The sequence below is a fragment of the Cyberlindnera jadinii genome, assembly GCF_001661405.1.
Source record: "Cyberlindnera jadinii NRRL Y-1542 unplaced genomic scaffold CYBJAscaffold_1, whole genome shotgun sequence".
Classification (NCBI taxonomy): domain Eukaryota; kingdom Fungi; phylum Ascomycota; class Saccharomycetes; order Phaffomycetales; family Wickerhamomycetaceae; genus Williopsis; species Williopsis jadinii.
In genome coordinates this window covers 816,042-838,793 of record NW_017963652.1, presented here as the reverse complement: position 1 = coordinate 838,793, position 22,752 = coordinate 816,042, and the positions used below count along the sequence as shown (strand labels likewise).

At 43.4% G+C, this 22,752-nt stretch overlaps 11 protein-coding genes and 1 non-coding gene across 12 annotated transcripts; 6 read left to right on the top strand and 6 right to left on the bottom strand.

The window, feature by feature from the left end:
• Positions 1–2,718: 2,718 nt before the first annotated feature.
• On the top strand, positions 2,719–5,503 carry RSN1 (Rsn1p). The gene has a single exon (XM_020214040.1). The coding sequence runs from the start codon at positions 2,733–2,735 to the stop codon at positions 5,406–5,408; it is 2,676 nt and encodes an 891-aa protein (XP_020073132.1). The 5' UTR covers positions 2,719–2,732; the 3' UTR covers positions 5,409–5,503.
• Positions 5,504–5,587: 84 nt separating this feature from the next.
• On the bottom strand, positions 5,588–7,010 carry COX10 (protoheme IX farnesyltransferase; the record flags this gene model as incomplete). Its single annotated transcript, XM_020213506.1, has 3 exons — positions 5,588–6,274; positions 6,302–6,830; positions 6,949–7,010. The coding sequence occupies 3 exons, from the start codon at positions 7,008–7,010 to the stop codon at positions 5,588–5,590; spliced, it is 1,278 nt and encodes a 425-aa protein (XP_020073131.1).
• A 92-nt stretch (positions 7,011–7,102) lies between these two features.
• On the bottom strand, positions 7,103–8,193 carry RPN8 (proteasome regulatory particle lid subunit RPN8). Its single transcript, XM_020214039.1, has one exon. The coding sequence runs from the start codon at positions 8,039–8,041 to the stop codon at positions 7,139–7,141; it is 903 nt and encodes a 300-aa protein (XP_020073130.1). The 5' UTR covers positions 8,042–8,193; the 3' UTR covers positions 7,103–7,138.
• Positions 8,194–8,420: 227 nt separating this feature from the next.
• Positions 8,421–9,757, top strand: GPN2 (GTPase GPN2; the record flags this gene model as incomplete). The annotated part of the gene is made up of 1 exon (XM_020214038.1): positions 8,421–9,757. A coding segment is annotated over exon 1 (836 nt), but the record flags the coding sequence as incomplete, so codon positions are not given.
• RBL2 (Rbl2p) lies at positions 9,453–9,887 on the bottom strand. The gene has a single exon (XM_020217879.1). The coding sequence runs from the start codon at positions 9,789–9,791 to the stop codon at positions 9,468–9,470; it is 324 nt and encodes a 107-aa protein (XP_020073128.1). The 5' UTR covers positions 9,792–9,887; the 3' UTR covers positions 9,453–9,467.
• A 26-nt stretch (positions 9,888–9,913) lies between these two features.
• BUD27 (prefoldin-like protein) lies at positions 9,914–12,451 on the top strand. Its single transcript, XM_020217858.1, has one exon. It carries the CDS (start codon positions 9,965–9,967, stop codon positions 12,125–12,127), a length of 2,163 nt encoding a protein of 720 aa, XP_020073127.1. The 5' UTR covers positions 9,914–9,964; the 3' UTR covers positions 12,128–12,451.
• CYBJADRAFT_6671 (uncharacterized protein) lies at positions 12,168–13,363 on the bottom strand. The gene has a single exon (XM_020217847.1). The coding sequence runs from the start codon at positions 13,097–13,099 to the stop codon at positions 12,209–12,211; it is 891 nt and encodes a 296-aa protein (XP_020073126.1). The 5' UTR covers positions 13,100–13,363; the 3' UTR covers positions 12,168–12,208.
• Positions 13,364–13,582: 219 nt separating this feature from the next.
• On the bottom strand, positions 13,583–14,968 carry GCD1 (translation initiation factor eIF2B subunit gamma). Its single transcript, XM_020214037.1, has one exon. It carries the CDS (start codon positions 14,937–14,939, stop codon positions 13,629–13,631), a length of 1,311 nt encoding a protein of 436 aa, XP_020073125.1. The 5' UTR covers positions 14,940–14,968; the 3' UTR covers positions 13,583–13,628.
• Positions 14,969–15,186: 218 nt separating this feature from the next.
• RPT4 (proteasome regulatory particle base subunit RPT4) lies at positions 15,187–16,443 on the top strand (the record flags this gene model as incomplete). Its single annotated transcript, XM_020212393.1, has 1 exon — positions 15,187–16,443. The coding sequence occupies one exon, from the start codon at positions 15,187–15,189 to the stop codon at positions 16,441–16,443; it is 1,257 nt and encodes a 418-aa protein (XP_020073124.1).
• A 226-nt stretch (positions 16,444–16,669) lies between these two features.
• On the bottom strand, positions 16,670–18,121 carry CYBJADRAFT_179130 (uncharacterized protein; the record flags this gene model as incomplete). Its single annotated transcript, XM_020216969.1, has 2 exons — positions 16,670–17,421; positions 17,620–18,121. 2 exons carry the CDS (start codon positions 18,119–18,121, stop codon positions 17,084–17,086), a joined length of 840 nt encoding a protein of 279 aa, XP_020073123.1. The 3' UTR covers positions 16,670–17,083.
• A 402-nt stretch (positions 18,122–18,523) lies between these two features.
• Positions 18,524–18,597, top strand: CYBJADRAFT_t17. The gene has a single exon. It is a non-coding gene; the product is annotated as a tRNA-Ile (tRNA).
• A 788-nt stretch (positions 18,598–19,385) lies between these two features.
• On the top strand, positions 19,386–22,045 carry CYBJADRAFT_7026 (uncharacterized protein). The gene has a single exon (XM_020217878.1). The coding sequence runs from the start codon at positions 19,801–19,803 to the stop codon at positions 21,706–21,708; it is 1,908 nt and encodes a 635-aa protein (XP_020073122.1). The 5' UTR covers positions 19,386–19,800; the 3' UTR covers positions 21,709–22,045.
• The last annotated feature ends 707 nt before the right edge of the window (positions 22,046–22,752 follow it).

Genomic DNA, 22,752 nt, shown 5'->3' with positions numbered 1-22,752 from the left:
GGACGGTAAATATATATCTGAAAGTAGCAGTGTCAGAATTATGTGCCCCCTAATATGCCCCTGTGACAATTTCTCATGACACTGTATGAATTAAACTCAAAATCTTGGAGTGAGGACCAATTTTTCGATCTGGGGTATCATTAAAAAGACGTTTGACTCTAACCTGACTGTTGGCCAAAAGTAACACGAATGCAAAATCTTTTTTCTGAATCCAACAAGGTCATATTCTGGCTGTATTATGTATACGGTTCGAGATTAACTATGTATGTGTGTGTTGTATGAGCCCTTTCTGATAGACAAATGTATATGGTACACATTGTATAGGGCCGCTGGATGGTATATGATTTGGTCTGTGATGTGCATGATTGTACTGCTAAACATCCAACTTCCATTTATGAGCCCAAACTACAGGAAAAATAACCTTTGTTGTTATTGCAGATCATACGAATGATTTACCATTCATTACAGCTTGCAGTCCTTGGGAATCAAAGAAACGTTTCAAAGCCTTGATTGATTGAGAGCAAGTTACTAGAAATAATCAACAATTAACTCGATAACTGTATAGTGTGCTACAAAACTACGGTTGGAAGTATCTGACAAAAGTGACAGTTGATCGAGATGTTATACCGAAACAAAACATGCGAATACAACTTTTGTTGGCTGTACATTATAAATACCTGGTCCATTTTGCTAAGTAGAGATCACTTATCAAGTATTGATCTGAGATGTTTTTTTATCACCAGTTTACAGTCGTCAATCTTGACGTATGTTCATTAACAATCAACGCCAAGCATCAGCGATTGCACACAATAGTCACACAACCGAATCAGCCTTAACAAATCATCGGTCTACCTGTCGTCTAGTCCGATCTTCATACTGTGTTGATAAGAGTCGAGTAACATGTCCTTTGGTAAAAATCTGGTCTTTTACGCGTAACGTAACTACATTCAAATACACGCGACATGTCGCTTCAGTGAACTTCATTTCATCTCCCTGACGCGTTTTAACCGAACTGACCTAGGTCTTTGGCATTCAAAGGTGTCTTCATATGCATCACTGCACAGTATATATGGCTTGAATTGCCAGCTGATTCAACCGCAAGCTTGTTCGTAATTACAACCTACAACTCATTGCAAGAGACTACAACTTACCATTCATGACTCATGAGTCTTTAGTCATGAGTCATGACTCACAACTTTTCACTAACGACTCATGAATGGTAAGTTGTGGTGTGTTTCGGTGAGTTTCGGTGAGTTTCGGTGAGTTTCGGTGAGTTGTGGTGAGCTGCAATAAGTTGTGGGTCAGGAATAGTGAGTTCAATGTCGTAAGTTGTAAGTTGTAAGTTGTGAAACTGAGTATTCAACTATATCGCCGCGACTGAGGAGAGATCCCGTTTCCAGTATTCTGAAGTTCTAAAATCCGATTGATACTTGATTTGTTTAGCCGGCCTAATATATGCCACATGTTATGCACGATCTGTATGTTAATAAACCTAATACGATGGTATATCAATAAAAGCATATGCTGTATGCAAGAATATATGCATTGGGAAGTTGAAGTCTTTTATTAGTTGTCATTCTGATAAACTCTGTTATAAATCATGACAAATCGCAACGGATAAATACCGCTATCCTGTACTGAATCAAGTGGTTATCGTCATTGAATGTACTTATTAAATAAAAAGCAAATTTTAATAATGTCCTCCTGGATTCAATGAAATACTGAGTGTGTGGTGTTCAACTGTAACTGAAAAAATTCTCCTCTACAATTGACTTATAATATAAAACAACTCTACTGCAAAGTGATTGTGTCTCTTCATATATATGTAAAAGTGGCTCAAATGTGACCACCAACGCAGTCCACGGATTACTCGCTAAACAACAGTCCTGGTTATACGATCGAAGGCACGATCGAAGGCACGAACGTGTACAACTTTTATTCAATTATGTACGTGTAGAAGGCTGGATAACTAGCTGCTGTATGGTTTGTGACAGCCGAACAGTGCTGAGCAGCACAGTACTTGGGGGCTTGGGAACTGTTTGACATTAAAATGCTATGAGCATGCGGGCCCCTAGTGGTGGTCGCAACTTTACCACAACCATCCTCATGACAAAGTTACTAAATATTCTCACTGCACCTAACAACCCAGCCAGTCAACATTTGGCTCTGGGAGCCAGATCTATAATACACATCCAGACTCCCTAGTTGGCTTATATCACCTTTATCTTCGCTAATTCCTGGACTTATATACCATACATGGACAGGCGTGGATGCATACATATGTAGTACAGGGCAGTGGCAATACCCTTCCTTGCAGCAACTCTGCGCCTAGTCGAATGTTCACTTGAGCAGGCGCATGGCTTTAAGGTACTGTACTATGGTCCACTTGCCCACAACTGGTATGTCCATCACTGTGGCAGACCTTAACCCTGATATTTTATGCAACATTGGTGCAGGACCTAACATGAAGTTTGGCCGTGATCCACCGACGACAACTTACACTCGCTGCAAGCCAGGTGCAAGGTGCAAGGGCACTGGGCCAACAGCCGGTGCCCACTGACCCACCCAAACGTTGCAATAATTCCCGAAGGAGGCCGCCAGGCTGACGACTTTCCTCTTGAACAAATTGGCGGTAAAAAAATATCGCGTACCTCACGATGCTCCACCATAGAAAACTCTATTAAACGCAGATCATCACCGGTGTCAATAATATCAAATCAGCAGTAGATCTGATGGCTTCGAGTAGCTCTAACACGGCAAATACGTCTACCCAGGCCGTGTTGACGGCATTTATAACCAACGGTGTGGTTTTCGGTGTGTTTGTTGGTTTGTTTCTTTTGCTGAGACTAAAGTTTTTAAGAATCTATCAACCAAAGTCCTCGTTCGATTTGATCAACGAGGAAAAGAAACCTGAACCACTGCCAAGTGGGTTATGGCAATGGCTCTTGCCGCTTGTTAAGAAGTCTGATAATTTTGTTATCAGACAAGCTGGTCTGGATGGATACTTCTTTATCAGATACTGTTTTAATGTTGCGGCTATTTGTTTTGTTTACACTTTGTTGTTGTTCCCAATTTTGCTTCCTGTGAACGGTGTCAATGGAAAGGGTAATGATGGACTGGACCGCTATACCTTTGCAAACGTGAGGATCAGAGGACGTTATTACGCCCATGCAATTCTCGCGTGGGTTGTCTACCTTGGAATTATTTACGTTATTTACAGAGAGTTGACGTACTACGCGTCGATGAGACAAGCTGTGTTGAGTTCACCACGTTACGGTAAGAAGCTTTCATCCAGAACTGTCCTTTTCCAAACAGTGCCAGATCAGTACTTGGATGAGAATGAATTCAGAAAATTGTTCGATGATGTTAAAAACGTGTGGATTGCACGCGCTTCTTCAAAGATTGAGAAGAAAGTTGAAGAACGTGACAAACTGGCTTATAGATTAGAGGCTGCCGAGGTGAAGCTGTTGAAGATGGCCATGAAAGCCAAGCTGAAAAAAGAGAAGAAAGGTGAGCCAGTGCCAACAGATATAAATGAACTGGTCCCTACCAAGAAGCGTCCATCTCATAGACTTAAGTTCCTTATCGGTAAGAAGGTCGATACTATCGAATATGCAAAGGAGAACTTACCGATTTTGAATAAAGAAGTGCAAGAGCTACAGGCCAATCATGACAATGACAAGCCAATGAACTCGGTGTTTGTTGAATTTGGATCACAATACACTGCTCAGATGGCATACCAATCGGTTGCTCATCATACTGCTCTGCACATGTCCCCACGTTATATCGGTTTGGAACCAAGTGACATTGTTTGGCTAAATATGCGTCTATTCTGGTGGGAACGTCTGGTTCGTAAAACTGGTTCTGTTGCTGCTATTGTTGCTCTGTTAATTTTCTGGTCCATTCCTGTTGCATTTGTCGGTTTGATCTCTAATGTGACTTACTTGACGAACAAACTCCATGGTCTGAACTTTATCTACAACCTACCACCAGCTCTTTTGGGTCTGATCACATCCATGCTGCCAACCATAATGTTGTTGGCACTGATGAGCTTGTTGCCAATCTTTATAAGATCTATGGCGAAGGCCTCTGGTGTTCCATCAACTCAAATGGTTGAGTATTTCACTCAGCAGTCTTATTTCGCCTTCCAGGTTATTCAAGTCTTCTTGGTGACCACGATTGCATCTTCAGCAACGTCTACTGTCACACAAATTGTTGAGGAACCTACTAGTGCAATGTATCTTCTGTCAGAGAATTTGCCAAAATCATCCAATTTCTACCTATCTTACATCTTGCTACAAGGTCTTTCAGTGTCATCCGGTGCACTTTTGCAGATTGGGACCTTGATCACGTTTTATCTGTTTGGACTTCTTGATGGAACTCCAAGAAAGAAATGGACAAGATTCACGAAATTGTCCTCGTGCAGTTGGGGTACAACTTTCCCAGTATTTACTAACTTGACAGTTATCACATTTGCCTATGCTATCATTTCTCCATTCATCTTGTTATTTGCATCTGTTGGGTTTTTCCTCATTTACCTTGCCTACCTTTACAACCTGACCTATACTTTCCAGGAGTCGCCAGATGCTAGGGGTATCCATTATCCACGTGCAATGTTTCAAACTCTGGTTGGAGTGTATCTGGGAGAAGTGTGTCTTCTTGGGTTGTTTGCCGTGTCCAAGGCTTGGGGACCATTAGTAATCGTTGCAATCTTGTTAGGATTTACAACTTTCCTCCATACCAACTTGAACGAAGCCTTCGACCATCTATTAACTGTTGTTCCAGTTGATACCATGAAGCCACTCGATGGTGTTTCTGATACACCATCATACCGTCACCACAATGACAGCTGGGCACCACGCGATTCTGGACTCTATGATAAATCGCTTCTCTCAAGTGTGAGACATGATAGTTCATTCCTTTCCCCACCGGTTAATGCGTTTGAAATGGGCGACTTGAGTAGACTCAGTGTTGAGTACGCTCGCCATGGTAGTAGTGTGCCATTACTTGCTGATGGCGATGAAAAGTTGATTCCACCAGCTCCGTTCTGGAAGAGATTCTTGTTGCCACACATCTACGCATCGTACAAAGTGTCGAAAACACGTCTACCTGACATATATCAATTTAAGGATCCATCTGAAGAAACTGATGCTGTGAAGCTTCAGCACGCTTATGATTACCCAGCTGTGTCTGCCAAGTGTCCAATTCTCTGGATTCCAAGAGATCCTTTGGGATTGAGCACTATTGAGATTGAGAAACTTAAAGGAGTTGTTGACATACGTGATGAGCACTCAGAATTTAACGAGAAGGGAAAGGTTGTGTGGACTGGACCGCCACCTAGCTATGAAGAGTCCAACTCCAGTGTTGAAGAGCTCAACAGTGATAAAGCTCAAAATGAATCGAATTGAAGGGCAGTGTCGGCGTCATGACAGGATGACCCAGGTGTGTGTTAATAATTGTGTTTTCTGTCTTTTTACTATAGTTAATGAATATCTCATCGTGCTGTTGTTGAATTTTGTTTCCTTCCATAAGACTCTCTTATAACGAGTAAGGGTCTTTTATTTACAAGATTATCTTTTGTATATATTCAGCTTTCGAAAGCACCATCTTTACCAAATAACCAATCCCATCTTCCCTTTTTATGGAGCATTGCTAGGATTAAAACCCCCGGCAGATGCCATACAGAAGCCCAAAAGGTCTTTTTGGCGTACATGTTTGCCAGTTTCATTCCCTCTGCTGTTGGTGTCTTGCCCTTAGCATAGTTGAGACGTTGCTGTTTCCAAAACATAAAACTCCAGTAAGCCATCCAGCCGTTCAGTATACCAGAATCCAAGGGGAAGACTGAGTCAGTCACTCCATAGTAGGTTAATAAGAAACATATTGGGAACATGAGTAGGGCATAACGGAACCCAACACGGGCATTAAGCCTTGGATTGACAAAACAGGTCATGACATAACCTGCCCCCTTGTAATCTTGACGTATACCGTGTGATAATGCGTTAAAGTGAGGAAACTGCCACGCGTACAACAACGCTGCCAAACACCAAGCACCTGGGTCAGATAGCGGAGACGACGAGGCCCATCCCATCAAAGGTGGGATTGCACCAACCAGCGCTCCTACCCAGGTGTTTATGATATGTGTACGTTTCAATGACGTGTACATCCAGGCATACAGAACGATATTGAATGCACCCAGTAACCCCACCGTGGTATTCACACCTGCGCAGAGCACTGTGACACCCACTGTTCCTGCGACTGCAGCAAACTCGTAGGCCTGTTTTGGAGTCAGCAGTCCACGCACTATTGGTCTACCAACGGTACGAGCCATGAGCTTGTCAAAATCAGGCTCCCTTGCCTGGTTAATGGCGTTTGCAGAGGCGGAACAGAGAGCAGTCCCAAGAGTCAGGTTTAACAACTGTGGGATCGTAGCATTGTAAGGAGTGAGCGCATAGGAGCAGATAGCACTCAGCACAACCAGCGCAGTCAGTCTCGGCTTGGAAAGCGCCACGTATGGCGCTATGAGCCCCTTCTGCGCAGTCTTGATATCGGTACCGTTGACATCCTTCTGCTTCACTTCAAATGGAATATGGGAGGTTTCCAGAGTAGGCTTTGTGGACACGTCGTCCGTGCAGCTCAGCGCTCTCGCAAGCTTCGAATTGGTCTTCAGTATACTGTTCGAGATGAACTGCAACGGCGAGCGGTCAAGGCCATCCTCAGCCTTCACTTGTGTCCTGGTGGTACCCAGCGACCTCTTCAACACGCGTGGAAACACGTAGAGCACCGGTCTTCTTATCAAACACGGATGGGGGAGCGCAATCATCTGTCCTTCCCTGTTCGGATAGCCAGCAGAGCTCTCTGTGTGTGTTTACGTCCTCCTCGAGCTCGAGCTTGTCAAGCTTGGCCCGTTCATTCGCACCGTAGGCTGAGTGGGACTATGAAGTTTTGCACCAGGCGAGGGCAGGGAGGGCGCACAGAGAGGGAGAAAAAAACGTGGCCGTAACGACAATCATGACATCAACAAGGCGAGATATCGGAGTATACGAACGTGTTACTGTTGTCTTCGTAGTTGTGATGGTGCGAATGGTGGATTCTACAAGGGGAGTGAGGTCTAGGACGTTCCTTTTGTTGTTTTGTTTGGTTAATTATCACCTTTCTCCTTGTTAGCGATCTTGTTCTCGATCAAATCGTGGAATGCAATGATACTTCTAACGAGACTGGAGACGTAGGTCATCATGAGCTCATCGTTGGTCTTCACGGTGAAAGAGGTGGCGAGTGGGTTGATGACGCCGTTCAGGCCTTCGTCCAGGCCAGAGAGGTTTGGCAGGAGGTTGAAGATGTCCTGCAGTTTGCCGAGGATATCGTTGTTGATAGGCAAATACCCGAGTGAGACTTTGTCCAAGTATCCAACGATTTCCCTGAGCTTCTGCTGTAGTCCCTGCAACGATTTGATCTGGTCTGTGATCTTTATGGATAAAGATCCCGCGGCTTGGTCACGGATGTCACGAAGTAAGTGTTCTACTCCAATCTCTTCGGCTTCTTCAGCTTCTATGGTGGACGGGATATGGTTGAAGGTTGGTTCTGTCAAAGTCCCATCCTTCTTCACCGCCACAACTGCCACATATGCATCGGTTGGGATTCCAACGCCGGTTTCTTTCATATCAACAATGAGTAGCGTTGGGTTTGCAGTGTACTTCTTGAACAGATCGTTTATCTTCAAATCTGACATTCTCAGCTTTGGGCCGGAGTGGTACCATCCAATGAGCTTCTCCTTTGCATTGATCTTCTTGAACATCTCATACATGTTCTCGATGTAGTTGTGGTCCAGGAACCACACTTCAGGGTTCTTTTCATCCTCTTCGAACGGGATGGCAAATGAATTGGAGACACGGATAGTATCAGTGGAGTTGTCTCCAAGTATCACACCAAGAACACGTTTCTTTGTGTCCTTAGCTACCCTGTTGTAGTGGTCCACAACGGATAGTAGGACAAGTGGTGCTACGCTCACTTGTTTATGTAGAAGGGATTCGTCTGTGACTGGCATCTTTGGTGGCAATCGATATGGACTTTATCGGGTAAGAGAGCACACTTTAAACAAAAAGGTAACAGGATGTAGTGGCAGGTACAATGACAGCTTCCCTATGTCAACAATTTGGTCGAATTGGTGAGGGTCTTTATGCTTATGTTCAACGAGTCGTTAACACTTTGTTGACGTTGTTGTTGTTTCTCGCCTTCCAAATTCGATCAACAGTAGAAAACCAAAAACCCAAACACCAAATGGTTGAATTATTTTCGAATTATAATATATAATTTATAATTTTAATGTCATGTTTTTTTGCCTTGAAATCCATTTTATGGGCCTCATCGCTCGTGTTCAACTTCATCACTTCATTACACAACAACAACACAGCAAATGCCGTTTGGACAAATCGTGATTGGGCCTCCAGGATCCGGGAAATCGACTTATTGTCATGGTGTTCAGCAGTTCTTCAACGCCATCGGCCGGTCCTCAGCGATCATAAACCTGGACCCGGCAAACGACCACCTGAACTACGATTGTTCTCTGGACATTAGGGATTTCATAACGCTTGAAGATATCATGGAACAACAAAACTTGGGTCCCAACGGTGGGTTGATGTTTGCACTTGAGAGTCTTGACGACTCTGTGCAGCTGCTGGTTGACAAGATCAAAAAAATCAGTGAAAAATCGTACGTTGTCTTTGACTGTCCAGGTCAAGTTGAGCTGTTTACCCATCATTCGTCGTTGCACCATATCTTCATCAAGCTACAAAAACAGATCGATTTGAGACTCTGTGTTGTGAGTCTCATCGATAGTTTCTACCTGACGAGTCCATCGCAGTACGTTAGTGTCTTGCTCTTAGCATTTCGATCCATGTTGCAGTTAGATCTGCCCCAGGTTAATGTCATCAGTAAGATTGACTTGATTTCGAACTATGGGGAGCTTCCCTTCAGTTTGGATTACTACACGCAAGTGCAGGACCTTTCCTATTTGACTCCGTACATAGAGAAGGAATCTAACTCGGTGTTGGGTAAAAGGTACTCAAGGTTAACAGAGCTCATTGCAGAATTGGTTGAAGACTTCAACCTTGTTTCCTTTGAAGTGTTGGCAGTGGAAGATAAACAATCAATGATAAACCTGCTGACAGTTATAGACAAGGCCAACGGTTACATGTTTGGAACTACTGAGATTGGTGGTGACACCGTTTGGGCAGAGGCGACCAGACAGGGTGGTTATGAGGATGTCGACATCCAAGATCGGTGGATAGATAACAAGGACAAATACGACGAGGAAGAACGGATTAGACTTGCAAAACTACAAAAGGAGGCCCAGGAATTGGAAAAGACCTTCGATGTTGAAGATGAGTGGGAAGCAGCGTTAAAAGATTGGGAAGAATCGCATACAACTATACGTAGATAGAGGTACTGAAAGTAATAACAGCACATGGTATTTACTGAGCATTGGTTGATAGCACTTTCTTTGCGGTGGCGATATTGGCACTGGCACTGTCCAGACTATCCTCGCCGGTGTAGTCCTTCAAGAACTGCTCCAGTGACTCCAACGACTGTTGAATCTTCTCCCTGAGAAGTGGAATCATCTTCTTCGTGTCTTCCAACACCTCAACTTGTTTCTTGATCTCGTACTCATCAGCGTCCGCGGACTTCATGCTCGCAATCACACCCTCTTGCTCTTTCACCTCATCGTGATATATGGTCTCTTCCTTAATGAGTCTTCCAAGCGCTCTGGTTTTGATCTCAAGCTGTGATGGTGACATTGCGGTTTGATAGTTTTGATATTTGCTTTAATGATGTTTTTGTGTATGTTTTTGTTTACTTTTTTGTTAACTTGTACAAATTTTTTTCATTCTCTTTACGTCCCGTATTCGTTACCTCATCGCCACGACGCTACAAAGTACTGAAAAGGGTACAGCGGTACGCAACAGAAGGTATGGAAGGTGTTGAAGACCCGATGGCCCAAATAAGGGCCAAGGTGAATGAAACTGTTGAGAGTCTCCAAAGGAAAAAGGAGCTCTTGGTAAGCCATAGATCACAGTATGAGGACCTGAAGTTCAAGCTATTTGACTATGCGCAGATGAGTAAAGAGTCTCATCCACAGATAACCGTGCAAATGACCTCGAAGGCGAAGGTGAAAGCACGTGTGGTTGACCCTTCAAAGATCCTAGTGTTTCTGGGCTGTGAATACTTTGTTGAGAGGGATCCGCAGAGTGCCGTTGATCAAGTTGAGACGAGGTTGAAGTACCTTACACCTGCCATCCATGAATTTGAAACAAAGATCAAAGAGGCTAAGAAAACCGTAGAGAACATTGATACCCTTGTTCAGTATGAAAGTGAGAGAGAGACAAGCACTGATGATCGTGGCGCTCAAAATGCAAAGAATGAAGAAGGTTTGGCATTTATGGATATTAGAGAAGAATTGGATGAAGAGGGAAATGTCATTAGCAGTTCTGTGAATCCTCAGGATGAGAAGAGGTTGCACGACTTTGGTAAAGAACATGGCGTCGACTCAAAGGCGTCTGAAATGACAGAGCTGGAAGAGTTAATGGAAGATATGGGCATTTCTAAAACGCCTGAACCAAAGATTAAGGAAATTGAGGATATTGCTCAACTACCTGACCTTGGAGCCTCTGAGCTTGTCAATGATGCTGTTGAAGAATTTATCAAGGAGAGCGTTGTGGAAGAGAATATTGAAGAAGTCATCGAAGAGGTAGACGACACCAAAGAGGTAAAAGACACCACAGGCACCAAAGACATCATCGAGTCCACAGAGACCACGGATGATGAACCTAAGGAGGATAATGATCAACATCCATATTTTGCACTGTTAAAAGAGATGGGCATAATATCAATCACTGAGTCCAAACTTTGTGATAAAGATGATACAACAAATAGCTCACGTGGAAATATCGACAAGAGTGCTTCCTCTGTTGAGGATGGAGCTAACGAATATGATCCTTCCAAACCAGCAATAGACCCGGATGATATATTACAGTTACAAATCATTGCTGATGAATTCGACGAAGATGACGTTGATTTTGACGATCTAGAGTATGGGTTTGATCAAGACGATTCAACAGATGAAGATACCGATGGTGATTGGGATATTTTATATGAGAGTAAAGCTTTGGTTCCTCCTACAAGCATGGCATTGTTTAAGAAAGAGCTTGAGAAAATGAGAAATGAGAAGACACAAGAAAAAGAAACCATCAACGAAGCTGTCATAGATGATATATTCACCGAAGGTGCAAAAGCAAAGAAGAAGAAATCTGTCTCTTTTGCCAAAGAACTTCAAATTAAAGAAGTTGAGAACATCTCGGAAGAGCTAAAACGGAACCAAAAGGCACAATCAAAAGTTTCAAAGTTTAAACAGATGAGAAATTCAAAGATACCAATCTCTGAAACAAACAAATATGTCAAAGAAGATAAGGTAGTCGAAGAAGAAAGTATAACATCAGATATCGTTGAACGTGATATTGTTGAAACTTTCTCTGGCATCTCTGAAGTGACAGAAAACGGAAAAGAAGCTAAGCCTAAGAGGTTGTCAAAGTTCAAAGCTCAGCATTCGTTGTTGAAACCTAAAACTAGGGCTCCAACAACGCTAACTTGTATTTCACCACCAGTCAGCAACGTTGAGGTTGAAAGTGAATCAACCCCAGAGCTTGATTTTGAAAGTATCAAAGCATATGTACTGAGAGATGAAGATGAAGAAGATGGCGACTTTACCAGAGAACTTTCTGAAGGAATAGAGGTTTATAATCCAGAATTAGATGACGAGGATTCAAACGAAATTAATATGGAAGAAGAAGAGCAAAATGATGAATTGGATGATGGTCCAATAATGCTTGATGAGATTGTTGAAAATGATGAAGTTGATGATCCGGATTATTATGTTAATGATAACATCATTGCGAAGGAATATTCGGACCTTCGTAAAAAGATGTTGGAGAAATATGGCGACAAGTCCCAGTCCAATGATAAGGAACCAATTGTTGTCATTAAGCACCAAGAAGAGAAGAATGAATTGGAACCTATTGACGAACATGGAAACCCAATCAAGGTGAGTCGCTTCAAGAAATCACTCTCAAGACGCTAACTACGTGGGTAAATGACATTTAGAGAATATGGTATGCAACAGTGGTATGGTTTGTGGTTCATATTTGCATCTGAATAGATATCATGATATCCACATCGAGCTTGGACGTTTGTGATGAACTGGGGAAAAGCCATTGAGTGGCCGTGTTGGCGGTGTTCTGTAGTATGGCTTGGTTTCCGGTTGTTCCTCCGGCACTGCCAGTATGCTAGATGTCTGTAATGGCTTAGGACACTCTCTCCATGGATCCAGGGAAGAGTCAAAGTTCTCCTCCACTATGGAAAAGTCGTCCGATGAGGTTTCGGATGGTGAAGTGCTATCTTCAAGTGCCGTGTAATATTCTTCAGGTGACTGTTCCGGTTCAAGTGGTTGGAAAGGAGAATTGTCCTTGTAAAATTGTATGATCTGCGAGCACGATAGATCTGAAATGTTAGAAGAGCTCTGTGAAGCTAGTACATCCTTCGAAAGGCCGTCACCGATTTCCTGTTTCAAAGGTGATGATGACCGTTTAGTGTGCGAAACGGGTGTCACCGGCATTGAAACATGTCTTTTACCTGAGGTAGTGGTAAACTGGTTTCCACTGCTCTGAATGTTTTTCCCAGTCAGTGGCGGTCGTTTGTGATATGTCAATGAGGCACCTGATCTGGATGAAGGGTAGACAGGGAAGCTGTCCTGCAAAGCTGGTGGTTGTTCCAAGCCATAAGGTGGTCCAGTGACAACATCAAACACAGGTGTGCTTACAACCCTTCTTCTTGCGTCACGCTTACCCCTGCTGTACCTTGTCTTTACTCTGATAGGGAGGTCGTCTAATGACTGTATATATGGGCTAGGTGTTGGTATTTCAACAACGATATTATCCATCGAGATCGGCTCCAGGTCGTGTTCCGTGATCCTATCACCTTTAAACTTCTGTGAGTATCTCATCGTGTGTAAGACGTCCCCAATTGATGTACGGTGAACAAAAACACTGTACATACACTACGAGTCTAAAACACCGGGTACTACCATGTTTATATGCTTCTACAATTAAGTTCCATACGCTGTGTTCAATACTCAATACGTTCTTCTCTTGCATCAGCGGATCTAATGGGAAGTGGAGGTCGACATGTCGCCAGCCCCCAAAACGTATATAGAAAGCATATGAATACCACGGCACAGTCACATTGGTGCCTGCTACGAGCACTAACCATGCGGTACAAGACACCTTTGCATGCGTTTGGGTCTTTGAAGGCTGTTGTTACCGTCTATAAGTGGTGCGCAGTGGCTGGCGGTGTTACTAGATACGTCCATGGTGTTTGGATGTGCAGGTGTCTGGGTGTGGTGATGTGCGCTGGCTTGTGTGCGGATGCAGTCGGAGGGAAGGGCTATGGCACAATGCTGCTATGAATGCAAGCGTGATATGGGTCAAATTGTGATCTGAGATAAAGCTCTGAATGTTTATATATAGAACTACATATCAGACGGCTTCAACCCCGCCCCTGAATCAAAAAGAATGGGCGTTGATTCAACGTTCAAACAGCCCATCATCTTCGAAATCGTCATCGAAGTCATCTTCGTAACTGTCGTATTCTTCAGAGTCGTCGTCATCGCTATCGGTCTCACTTTCTTGGCCAGCAATGAAGAGATTGGTCAATGTCTCACCCTTTGCCTGGAACGCCTTGTTGACGATATAGCCACCCTCGATGTTACAATTCGTAAGTCTTGCCTTGGAGTTTACTGTCGCGCCTTGGCCAATGACACAGTTCTCAAGTACAACATCGTCTTGTAGTGTAATGTTATCTAGTAATACGCATCCGGTCAGACGGCATCTGTTACCAATGATACAGTTTTTACCGACAACGGTCTTCTTCACGCTGGTACGTTCACCAAGTTGGGTGTTTTCACCAACGACGGAGTCAGCACCAACAGTAGCAGCGCCCTTTTCCTTGGCCTGTGCAGGCTGCTGTTGTTCTTTAGCTTTCAACTTCATTATGTAACGATTGGATTCAATATATGCAGGAATGTTGTCGGCCCTTATGAAGTTGCACTGCTTTGGCAGCGTAAAGAGCGATATACCGCCCAGCTGATCAGAATGTCTCCATGAGCGACGTGCAAGGTCTCGAACCATCTTTGTAATGGACTGATTCTTATACTCACCAATGTACTTCTTGATGATTGAAATGGCAGCTTGTGAGAAGAAGTAGATGAACGAATCCAATAGCTTTGTAGACACTGTACAGTTTGGGAATCTCCATATCATCTGAGTTCTCAACTCCAAGAATTTCGACTGCTCAACACTGTCTTTGGAGTAGATATCAAGAAGGTGTTGGTCCTCGGAATAAGCTGTATAATAATGAGTCAAGTTCTTCTTGTCAATGCTGTCAAATTTATTGAGGTAGTGGACACTCATTGCAATGTCTTCGTCGTCTCTGTTTCTATATTCTTCGATAAGCACCTGCGGTGGTAGATCGGTGATGAAATCACACGGCAGCAGCACGAAATCACCAGCGTTCTCTATATCTTGAATAAACTCCTCCAGGATCTCGCCCGTTGCGTCACCGTCAAACTTCACAGTCCCAATAGGACAGACAAGAGCCTCTTTCGATCTCTTGGAGCGATACTTCTCCAGGAGCTCCTCGATAGCAGCATTACTCTCAGAATCGGAAACCACAGTGATGGCCCTAAACGGAGCTTGGTCGCACCATTCCAAGACATATTCAATCATTGGCTTGTTCCCAATGGGTAACAGAGCCTTGGGAATACCGGATTCTCTCACAGTGGAGAACGGAGACAGTCCTGTTCCCTTACCACAGCAGATAACAGCATGGAATTCCATCTTAACACTGTGCTCCACGTTGAACTGTTTGAAGAGAAGATGTGTTTATAGCGTAGAGAAAGAGAGAACGAGGAAAAAAAATGCATCATCGAAGCTGCGCTTTGGAAACACAAAACCGCATATTCGAGGGTAAAAGCACCCCGAAAGTGGAAATGTCAAAAGTGGCGAAAATGGATGCCAACAACAACCACAAAAACAACAAACAACAACAACAAACATCGATCTAAGCGGATAGGTATATAAGAACATGAGTGATAACGATCCACTGTTGCAAGCACTGAACGAGGATAATAGTGGTGATGTACCTGAAGCTGCACCACAACAGCCATCTCCGGAGCAATTGGCGAGAGATCGGGCGCTGTCGAAGTATAAGTCGAAGCTATCTGAACACCGTAATTGGGATGCACGTCTAAAGGAGCTTCGTCTGAGTATAAGATCGCTGGAGAGTGATTTCGATAAGACCGAGGACGATATCAAAGCGCTGCAAAGTGTAGGACAGGTGATTGGTGAGGTGCTGAAACAGTTGGATGATGAGAGATTTATAGTGAAGGCTTCGAGTGGACCAAGGTACATTGTCAATTGCAGAAACTCCATCAAGAAGGAGGATTTGAAGCAAGGTGTACGTGTTGCATTGGATATGACAACTCTGACGATAATGCGTATCCTCCCAAGAGAGGTTGATCCTCTGGTTTATAACATGACGACATTCAAACAGGAGGATGTGAACTTTGGAACTGTTGGTGGTTTGTCAGAACAGGTTAGAGAGTTGAGAGAGGTTATTGAATTACCTTTGAAGAATCCAGAGCTATTCCAGAGAGTTGGTATAAAACCTCCAAAGGGTGTTTTGTTATACGGTCCTCCAGGTACCGGTAAGACACTTTTGGCAAAGGCTGTGGCATCCACAATTGGTGCCAATTTCATTTTTTCTCCAGCATCGGCCATTGTGGACAAGTACATTGGTGAGTCTGCAAGATTGATCCGTGAAATGTTTAGCTATGCAAAGGAGCATGAGCCTTGTATCATCTTTATGGATGAAATCGATGCCATCGGTGGTCGTCGTTTCAGCGAGGGTACCTCGGCAGATCGTGAAATTCAGCGTACATTGATGGAATTGTTGAACCAAATGGATGGTTTCGATTACTTGGGACAAACTAAGGTCATCATGGCAACCAATAGACCAGACACTTTGGATCCAGCACTTCTGAGAGCTGGACGTTTGGATAGAAAGATTGAAATCCCATTACCAAACGAGGCTGGCCGTCTAGATATTTTCAAGATCCACACTGCAAAGATCTCTAAACAGGGAGAATTCGATTTTGAAGCCGCTGTAAAGATGAGTGATGGATTTAACGGTGCCGATATTCGTAATGTTGTCACTGAAGCTGGGTTCTTTGCCATTAGAGCTGATAGAGACTACATTGTTCAAAATGACTTGATGAAGGCTGTAAGAAAGGTTGCAGAGACAAAGAAGTTAGAAGGTAAGTTGGAGTACGAAAAGTTATAAGAGGTGTTACATCATGAATCATAATATCAATCACTCATTAGCAAGTGCACTTGTTCTTTTGTAGTGATCATAAGCATCATATCTGTCTATCAGGTGTTTAACCTTGAGACTGCCTTGTCTATCACAATTGCACCCTACTCTGCGACATTGCTGGTACATTCGATTAGCGTGAATACGTCTATAGGTCAGGATTCATCATATCAATCAACTGGATGTTATATATCGTTTAAACCTCTTCCACTGTGGCATTTCAACCAGTTTCGCACTTTACAGTTCTTTAACTGTTGGCCTTAGCTATGGATCTCCAATCGATGGTTGTGAGCCACTGGTCTGTTCAACAGGTCTAGGCATCTTGTGTTGACCAGCAAATCCGTGAGTGTTCGTGGTCCTCACAGTGCTAAATACAATGATTTCCAGAACCCATTGTTCTAACTTCTATTGTCGCAGTTATTGTGCCTTGGCTAATTCTAGTGGACTACTCATCCTGAGTATTACTTATTTATGAGTACTGGGTCTTCATTTCATTCAAGACTGTCTTCTGAGTCTCATCTTCAGATCTCAGCCTGGTATCTCTCCATGGGATATGCTCCTCGTATTTCCACATGAATGGTAGTCATAGGTATCGTGGTCAGTGTAATTTTCAAACAAAATAGCATAAGTTATTGATCTTAACGGACATTGTGTCATTGAGTGCAACCTCAATGGGGAGCTGCACTCCTGTATCCGTGGCACTAGTGGCTCCATTCTTTGCGTATTGGATTATTATTGCTTTCATCTTCTTTAGTTGTAATTGCAGCTCATTGACTAATTCTGCGAAGACGAAGTTACAATGTCCTCCTGAATCAACATGTGCTGGTATCGAAGCATTGTCGTATGACGTGTCAAGGATGATAGAGTCCTCTGCGCCATGTACCTTCACTTGTTGTCTTGAAATACTGTTGTAATCCTCCTCTTCATCACCTTGTGTTTCTTCTTTCACTCTGGTTTAGTATAAAATGACCTTACTGTCTTCTTTAGCTAGTCATCGCTGCGTTAGGGGAGTTTCGTCTGAAATGGCTTGACTCTCCATACAACACAACGCTTGGTTCGTCTTTTGGCGTGCTTGTTAGATTTGGTGGCCATCGTTTCCGAGCTCATCTTGTCTTCATAATCCGCTTCATAGGATTCTGAACTCACAGGAAACAGTGGAGCTGTGTTTGGATCCATAACGACATGAATCGTCACCCCTTCTGTGGTACTCTGTCTCTCTGTGGGTGTCTGCCCAGTGAGCATGATAATAGCACTCAGCCATATCCGCAGGTTTACGTAGCCTCACGGTCATCCTGATACGTGAGTGTAATCCTCTCAAGAAGATCCCCTTTGGCAGGCATCTGTTCTTGAAATCGACCCTCGTCCGTTCCTCATTCACCTGCTCCCTTGCTTCTTGAGCATATTTGTGATTGGTGTACCTTCCTCTGGCATTACCCTTGAGATGCGTTTCGAACATCTCTAGCCATGTGATTCCACCTAGAGAGTCCATGACCGAGCATTGAGAAGTAAATGCATCAAGATAGCTCAAGACCTCCTCTGCATTAGTGTCACCATAGAACTCATCGATATGCATCCGTTCTGTTAGCCTCTGTATGTTTGTATTGTGAATGCTCATATGGACCTCTGGGAATCCGTAAGGACTTGACATTGCTTCTGCTTCTTGAGTGATCCCCAACTTTCTGAAACGCTACCAAGGGTGACGATACAAGCTCTTCACGATACTAATTACAGCAATATTCAGAACAGCCCCCTCTGAGTGCCTATTAATATACTCTGGCTTATTCTTTCCTAACACCTATTCCTGAGTCCTGGATCTGGGGATTATACTGAGCTTAGGTTCCTTTAAGGTGAGCTTGATCCTCAGCTTAACGTTAATCTGATTACTTGAGTTCCTTATGAAAGAAACAGCTCTTCTTCTGCTTTTTCTCTATTGTCTCTTTTATCCATCTTACTGCTCCTATTGCTCTGTTCTCTTATTGTTCTTATCAGCATTACATAGTTTGTTATGTAATTCGTAGCCCGAAGTAGAAACCCCAGAAATCGTGATTAAGGTCCCTTGGCCCAGTTGGTTAAGGCGTGGTGCTAATAACGCCAAGATCAGCAGTTCGATCCTGCTAGGGACCACTTCTTTTTTTGTGCAGATTGGCGTCAGTCACGTGATCTCACTATTTTTAGGATACACTCACAAGTTAACTCTGTGAATTAAACAACATTTAAAATGATATCCCTTGACGTGCCAACCAGTTTCATGCTATATGTACCTCCTTATTCAAGTTCATAGCCCTTTTGAAATCGATAATTGATTGGTTTGTCGTTATTGGCTGTTCGTTCTCATGGAGGTTTCCTTCAAAACTACGACGCGTAACGCAAGCACTATGCAGTACGTTTTAAACGACTTCACCATGGCTGAGGTATTCTCTAAGGTTCTGGTCTTGCGTGTCTCGCCCTTGTTGACGAATCACGAAAGCCATACAGTGCTTTGTGCGTTAATAAAGTGACAGGGCTTATGAGTTTCCTCTTGATCGAACTTTCTGTTGAGAATTGTTGACGTGAAGCTACAACCACTCGTTCCTGCACCTTCTCCACCTATGCTGTGAACTGGAACAAATACTTACCGTTGAACAGCATCAGTCGTGGAGTTCTCAGTAATTCTACCCGGTATGTACACTGTATACACCTCACACGACGTTGATGTGCTCATCATCGTCAAAACCCCGTACCTTCAGCTCAAAGCTCGAAATCACTAAGCGGACAATCCCGAGAATGATTTGTCCTCTCCCCTCGTCCACCCCCGCCCCCACCACACAAAATAATAGGCGTCGTATAATACAAAATGTACGCCTTATAAAGCCATGTACAAACTCACTCCAACGATGTAAAATCCAACCTGTAACAGGGTTCGCCACAGTCAGCCAATACAGAGGCTCCTTATCGACAGCTGAAGTTTATTACACACTGTCATGCTAAGCCGGAATGGGGATTTTAGTCCTGCCCTTTCAAATTAGGCGGGAATGCTTTGACAAGTGTTCCCGCCGCTTCGCCTTGAATCGTTGTGGCTAAACTTAGAGCGTCCGGCTGATGCCTTGAGGAATCGATTTTATCCATTGTGACTTGACAATGTATTCTTCCTCGTCAACTCTCATTGCTGCTGTGTGTATTCTTTTCTCTCTCTCTCATTGACGTGTTTGGTTCTGATACGTCATTTTCTCGTTGCTTTACCGGACAGTGCGTGATATCATTGTCCATTGTTTGTTCAGTCCATCTGAACAAAGGTTTGCAAAGACTGATTTGGGTTTATTAGTTGCAGTGGTGTAAGAAGGAAAGACCATGGGCAAGAAAGGGTTATCTTCAAAGGTCAAGAGGTCATTATTCGTTTCCGGGTTATCGCTTTCATTATGCCTTACTGGTTTTCTGCTCTTCTACAATGCTGATCGCAATCACCTGTTCCAGCCTGCTGAGCATGACACGTACGATCCCTTAACGTACAAGGTGTCTCTTCCCAGCGGTGACGAGTCGAATACCGCTGCAACGCGTAACAAAGGAGAGGATGAACAGTCACATGTTCACCTCGAGAATATACTACCACTGGTCCGTCACGGCGACATATTGCAAAGGCTCAGCAGTGGACAAAATGGCGGCTCGGTCTATACGTTCTTCAACGATGCGATTATCAGCAGGCTCTCGCCTCAGGAACAGGGATACCATAAGACCATGCTGAGAAAGTTCATTCAACTTTACCACTCGCTGGGGTTTAACGTTCATATACTGAACTATATGGACGCTGTTATAAATCCAAATGCTACAAGACTTATGTCTCAAATGTCTATCAATGAGCAAGCTAAAGCAGTGATTCTATCAATGTTGGCCTGGCAGGCCAAACTCCAGGAGAGTGGGGATACTGAAGGAGGTTTATACTCCGATTATGAAATCTTCCCAATGAGTAACGAGCAGTCATTGAATCAGCTCACAAGTACAAAGATGAATAGTCTAACTACACTGAAAGGGTATGGATATAGGTTGATGGTTAGTGACATAACTGGTGTCGATAATTTCATTGAATCTTTGTTGGAGAACGACACGATAGCTCCAAAGGTCTTTGAAATTGACCAGTATAACTCTGTGTTTGCAGATTATTCGATAAACACGTGGAGAAAATTGTTGAACACCGATAACTTGAGGTTCTTAATAGATGAGATCCCAAAGATATTGAACGCTCATTTACACCGCTGGAGACTTGCACGGTATGACACCGTCACAGTTGTTGATACAATCTCAATAGGCAGTCATTACTTTTCAAAACCGATACTACTGGCTGTAAAGAGTCTGTTGAAAACCTCAGGACACGAACTTATCTATCCAATACCCACAATATCCTTTGTCGAGAGATTCGTGGTTGAGATCATGGATGCTTTACCCTGGAGGACATCCATGGATACCTCACAATATGACCAGGAGCGATCCTTAAAACAAATGCAAGAACTTTTAAAGCCATTCATCCATGATCATCAAAAAAACTGGAACGTCGAAATAGTTTCCTCTCTGGATATGAATGACAATGACAAGAATTTGAAATTGGTCTCCATTCCACATCCATTATCACTGGGTACTGCTATTGATCTCAATACTAAGGGTATGGTGACAAGTTCGCGTATGTCATCAATGAATCAACACGATTTCTTCTCCCAACATCTCGTCGATTCCCAAAACGTTGAAGATTTGAAGAGTTATATGGTTAAAGATCACAGCACCATTGTCTTCAACTCAGAAACACTCTCAACTAAGCAGTTTACTCACGCTATAGCGCTCAATTTGGGTTTCGATATAGACGGTGTTAGCGACGAATGGGGCGTTGAATATCAGGATAAGGCCAAGCCGCTTAACGAAGTGCTCAAGCAAGAGTTGACGATTTCAGAGGGTGATTTCAAAATGAAGATGGAGATGGCCAGGAACTTGGTGACTCATTACGAATCGCCCAACAGCTACACTGAAACCCAGAGACAAAGCGAAGAAACATTGAAAACCTATAGAGATAAGATGAAGAACACCCCTAATTCTTATGGTATTGCTGATGACCTGGAGAGTAAACTTGACGATTTATCGTATAGTGAAATACGCCATGATCCTATGGTGGACTTTGCCGAACTTTGGAATCCCAATGATACTGAGCTTTGGTGGTTGGCCAAAAGTTTGAGATACATTGATGAAGTTGTTGCAACTTCATTAGCAAATTGGTGAATTTTCATCTATCACGCTTCAACTTTTTAATGGCATCATCAATCAACCCTGCGGATTTGAGCAATTCCTCGTCAGTATACTTCAAGAAGCTCTCTTTCCAACCTATCCACGTTTCCTGTGAACTCAACCGCTGGGATACTTGCTCGCTATCGAGTATATATGCACTTTCTTGCCAGATAAGAAAGTCCTATTTTGTATTTGTTAGTGTGAATCTCTTTATGCACTTTTCCCTCTTCCCTTTGCTACTAGATGTATATTGATGTGTCTATCGTTACCCTGTTAAGCCCTTCAAATTCCTGTGTAATATCTTCCATTGTTTTGGAGTACTCGTTAAAGATGCTCTCTGAAGTTTCCAAGATCGTCTTCCAATCAAAATGTGCGCCCAGGTCCACGTTCTCTGAAGCGCTAGCGCATAGCTCTCTCAATATCGACACAATCGCCTCTCTATTAACCTCTAGCGCCTTATCGAAGCGCTTGCTGGTTTGTGAACTCACGCCCTTAGCCTGAGGCCTCAAGTGCATCGCCACTGGAGAAGTCTGTGGAGTTGTTGTCACATCCTCCGGAGCGCTTACCGTTGTAATCGTCGAATGGTTGAAGTGGTCCTCCTGCACTACAGTGGAAGCCTTGGTCTGTGCTTCTTTTTGATTCATTTAGAATGGAGACTATGCTAGAGTTTTATGGTTGTTGTTGTTGTTGTATTTGGTTGTGACTTCTTATACAAAAAACATCAACACTTCTCCCATTACCGCCCTTCTGCTTTCTCTCGTTTTCCCTCGGCAGTTTCTCAACCCAATTTGACACATAAAAGCGTGTGCTTGTGTGTTTTTTTGTTTCAGCCGCTGTTGCCTGGGACACCAGCAGATGCAAACACCGACGCACAAACAAACCCACTTGACCATGGGTGTGTGTATGTTTTGACAGTCCGTTTCCTTGTTCAACACATTCTTCGGGAGCTGTACGTGTATGTTTGGATGAAATTGGAACAAGGATACTCAACAGTGCTCGTGTAGATACGCAATCGGCCAATAAACTGTGAATTCCATG

Coding starts and splice junctions, on each gene's coding strand:
- RSN1 (XM_020214040.1), top strand. CDS start 2,733: ATGGCTTCGAGTAGCTCTAACACGGCAAATACGTCTACCCAGGCCGTG.
- RPN8 (XM_020214039.1), bottom strand. CDS start 8,041: ATGCCAGTCACAGACGAATCCCTTCTACATAAACAAGTGAGCGTAGCA.
- RBL2 (XM_020217879.1), bottom strand. CDS start 9,791: ATGTCACCATCACAGCTTGAGATCAAAACCAGAGCGCTTGGAAGACTC.
- BUD27 (XM_020217858.1), top strand. CDS start 9,965: ATGGAAGGTGTTGAAGACCCGATGGCCCAAATAAGGGCCAAGGTGAAT.
- CYBJADRAFT_6671 (XM_020217847.1), bottom strand. CDS start 13,099: ATGTACAGTGTTTTTGTTCACCGTACATCAATTGGGGACGTCTTACAC.
- GCD1 (XM_020214037.1), bottom strand. CDS start 14,939: ATGGAATTCCATGCTGTTATCTGCTGTGGTAAGGGAACAGGACTGTCT.
- CYBJADRAFT_7026 (XM_020217878.1), top strand. CDS start 19,801: ATGGGCAAGAAAGGGTTATCTTCAAAGGTCAAGAGGTCATTATTCGTT.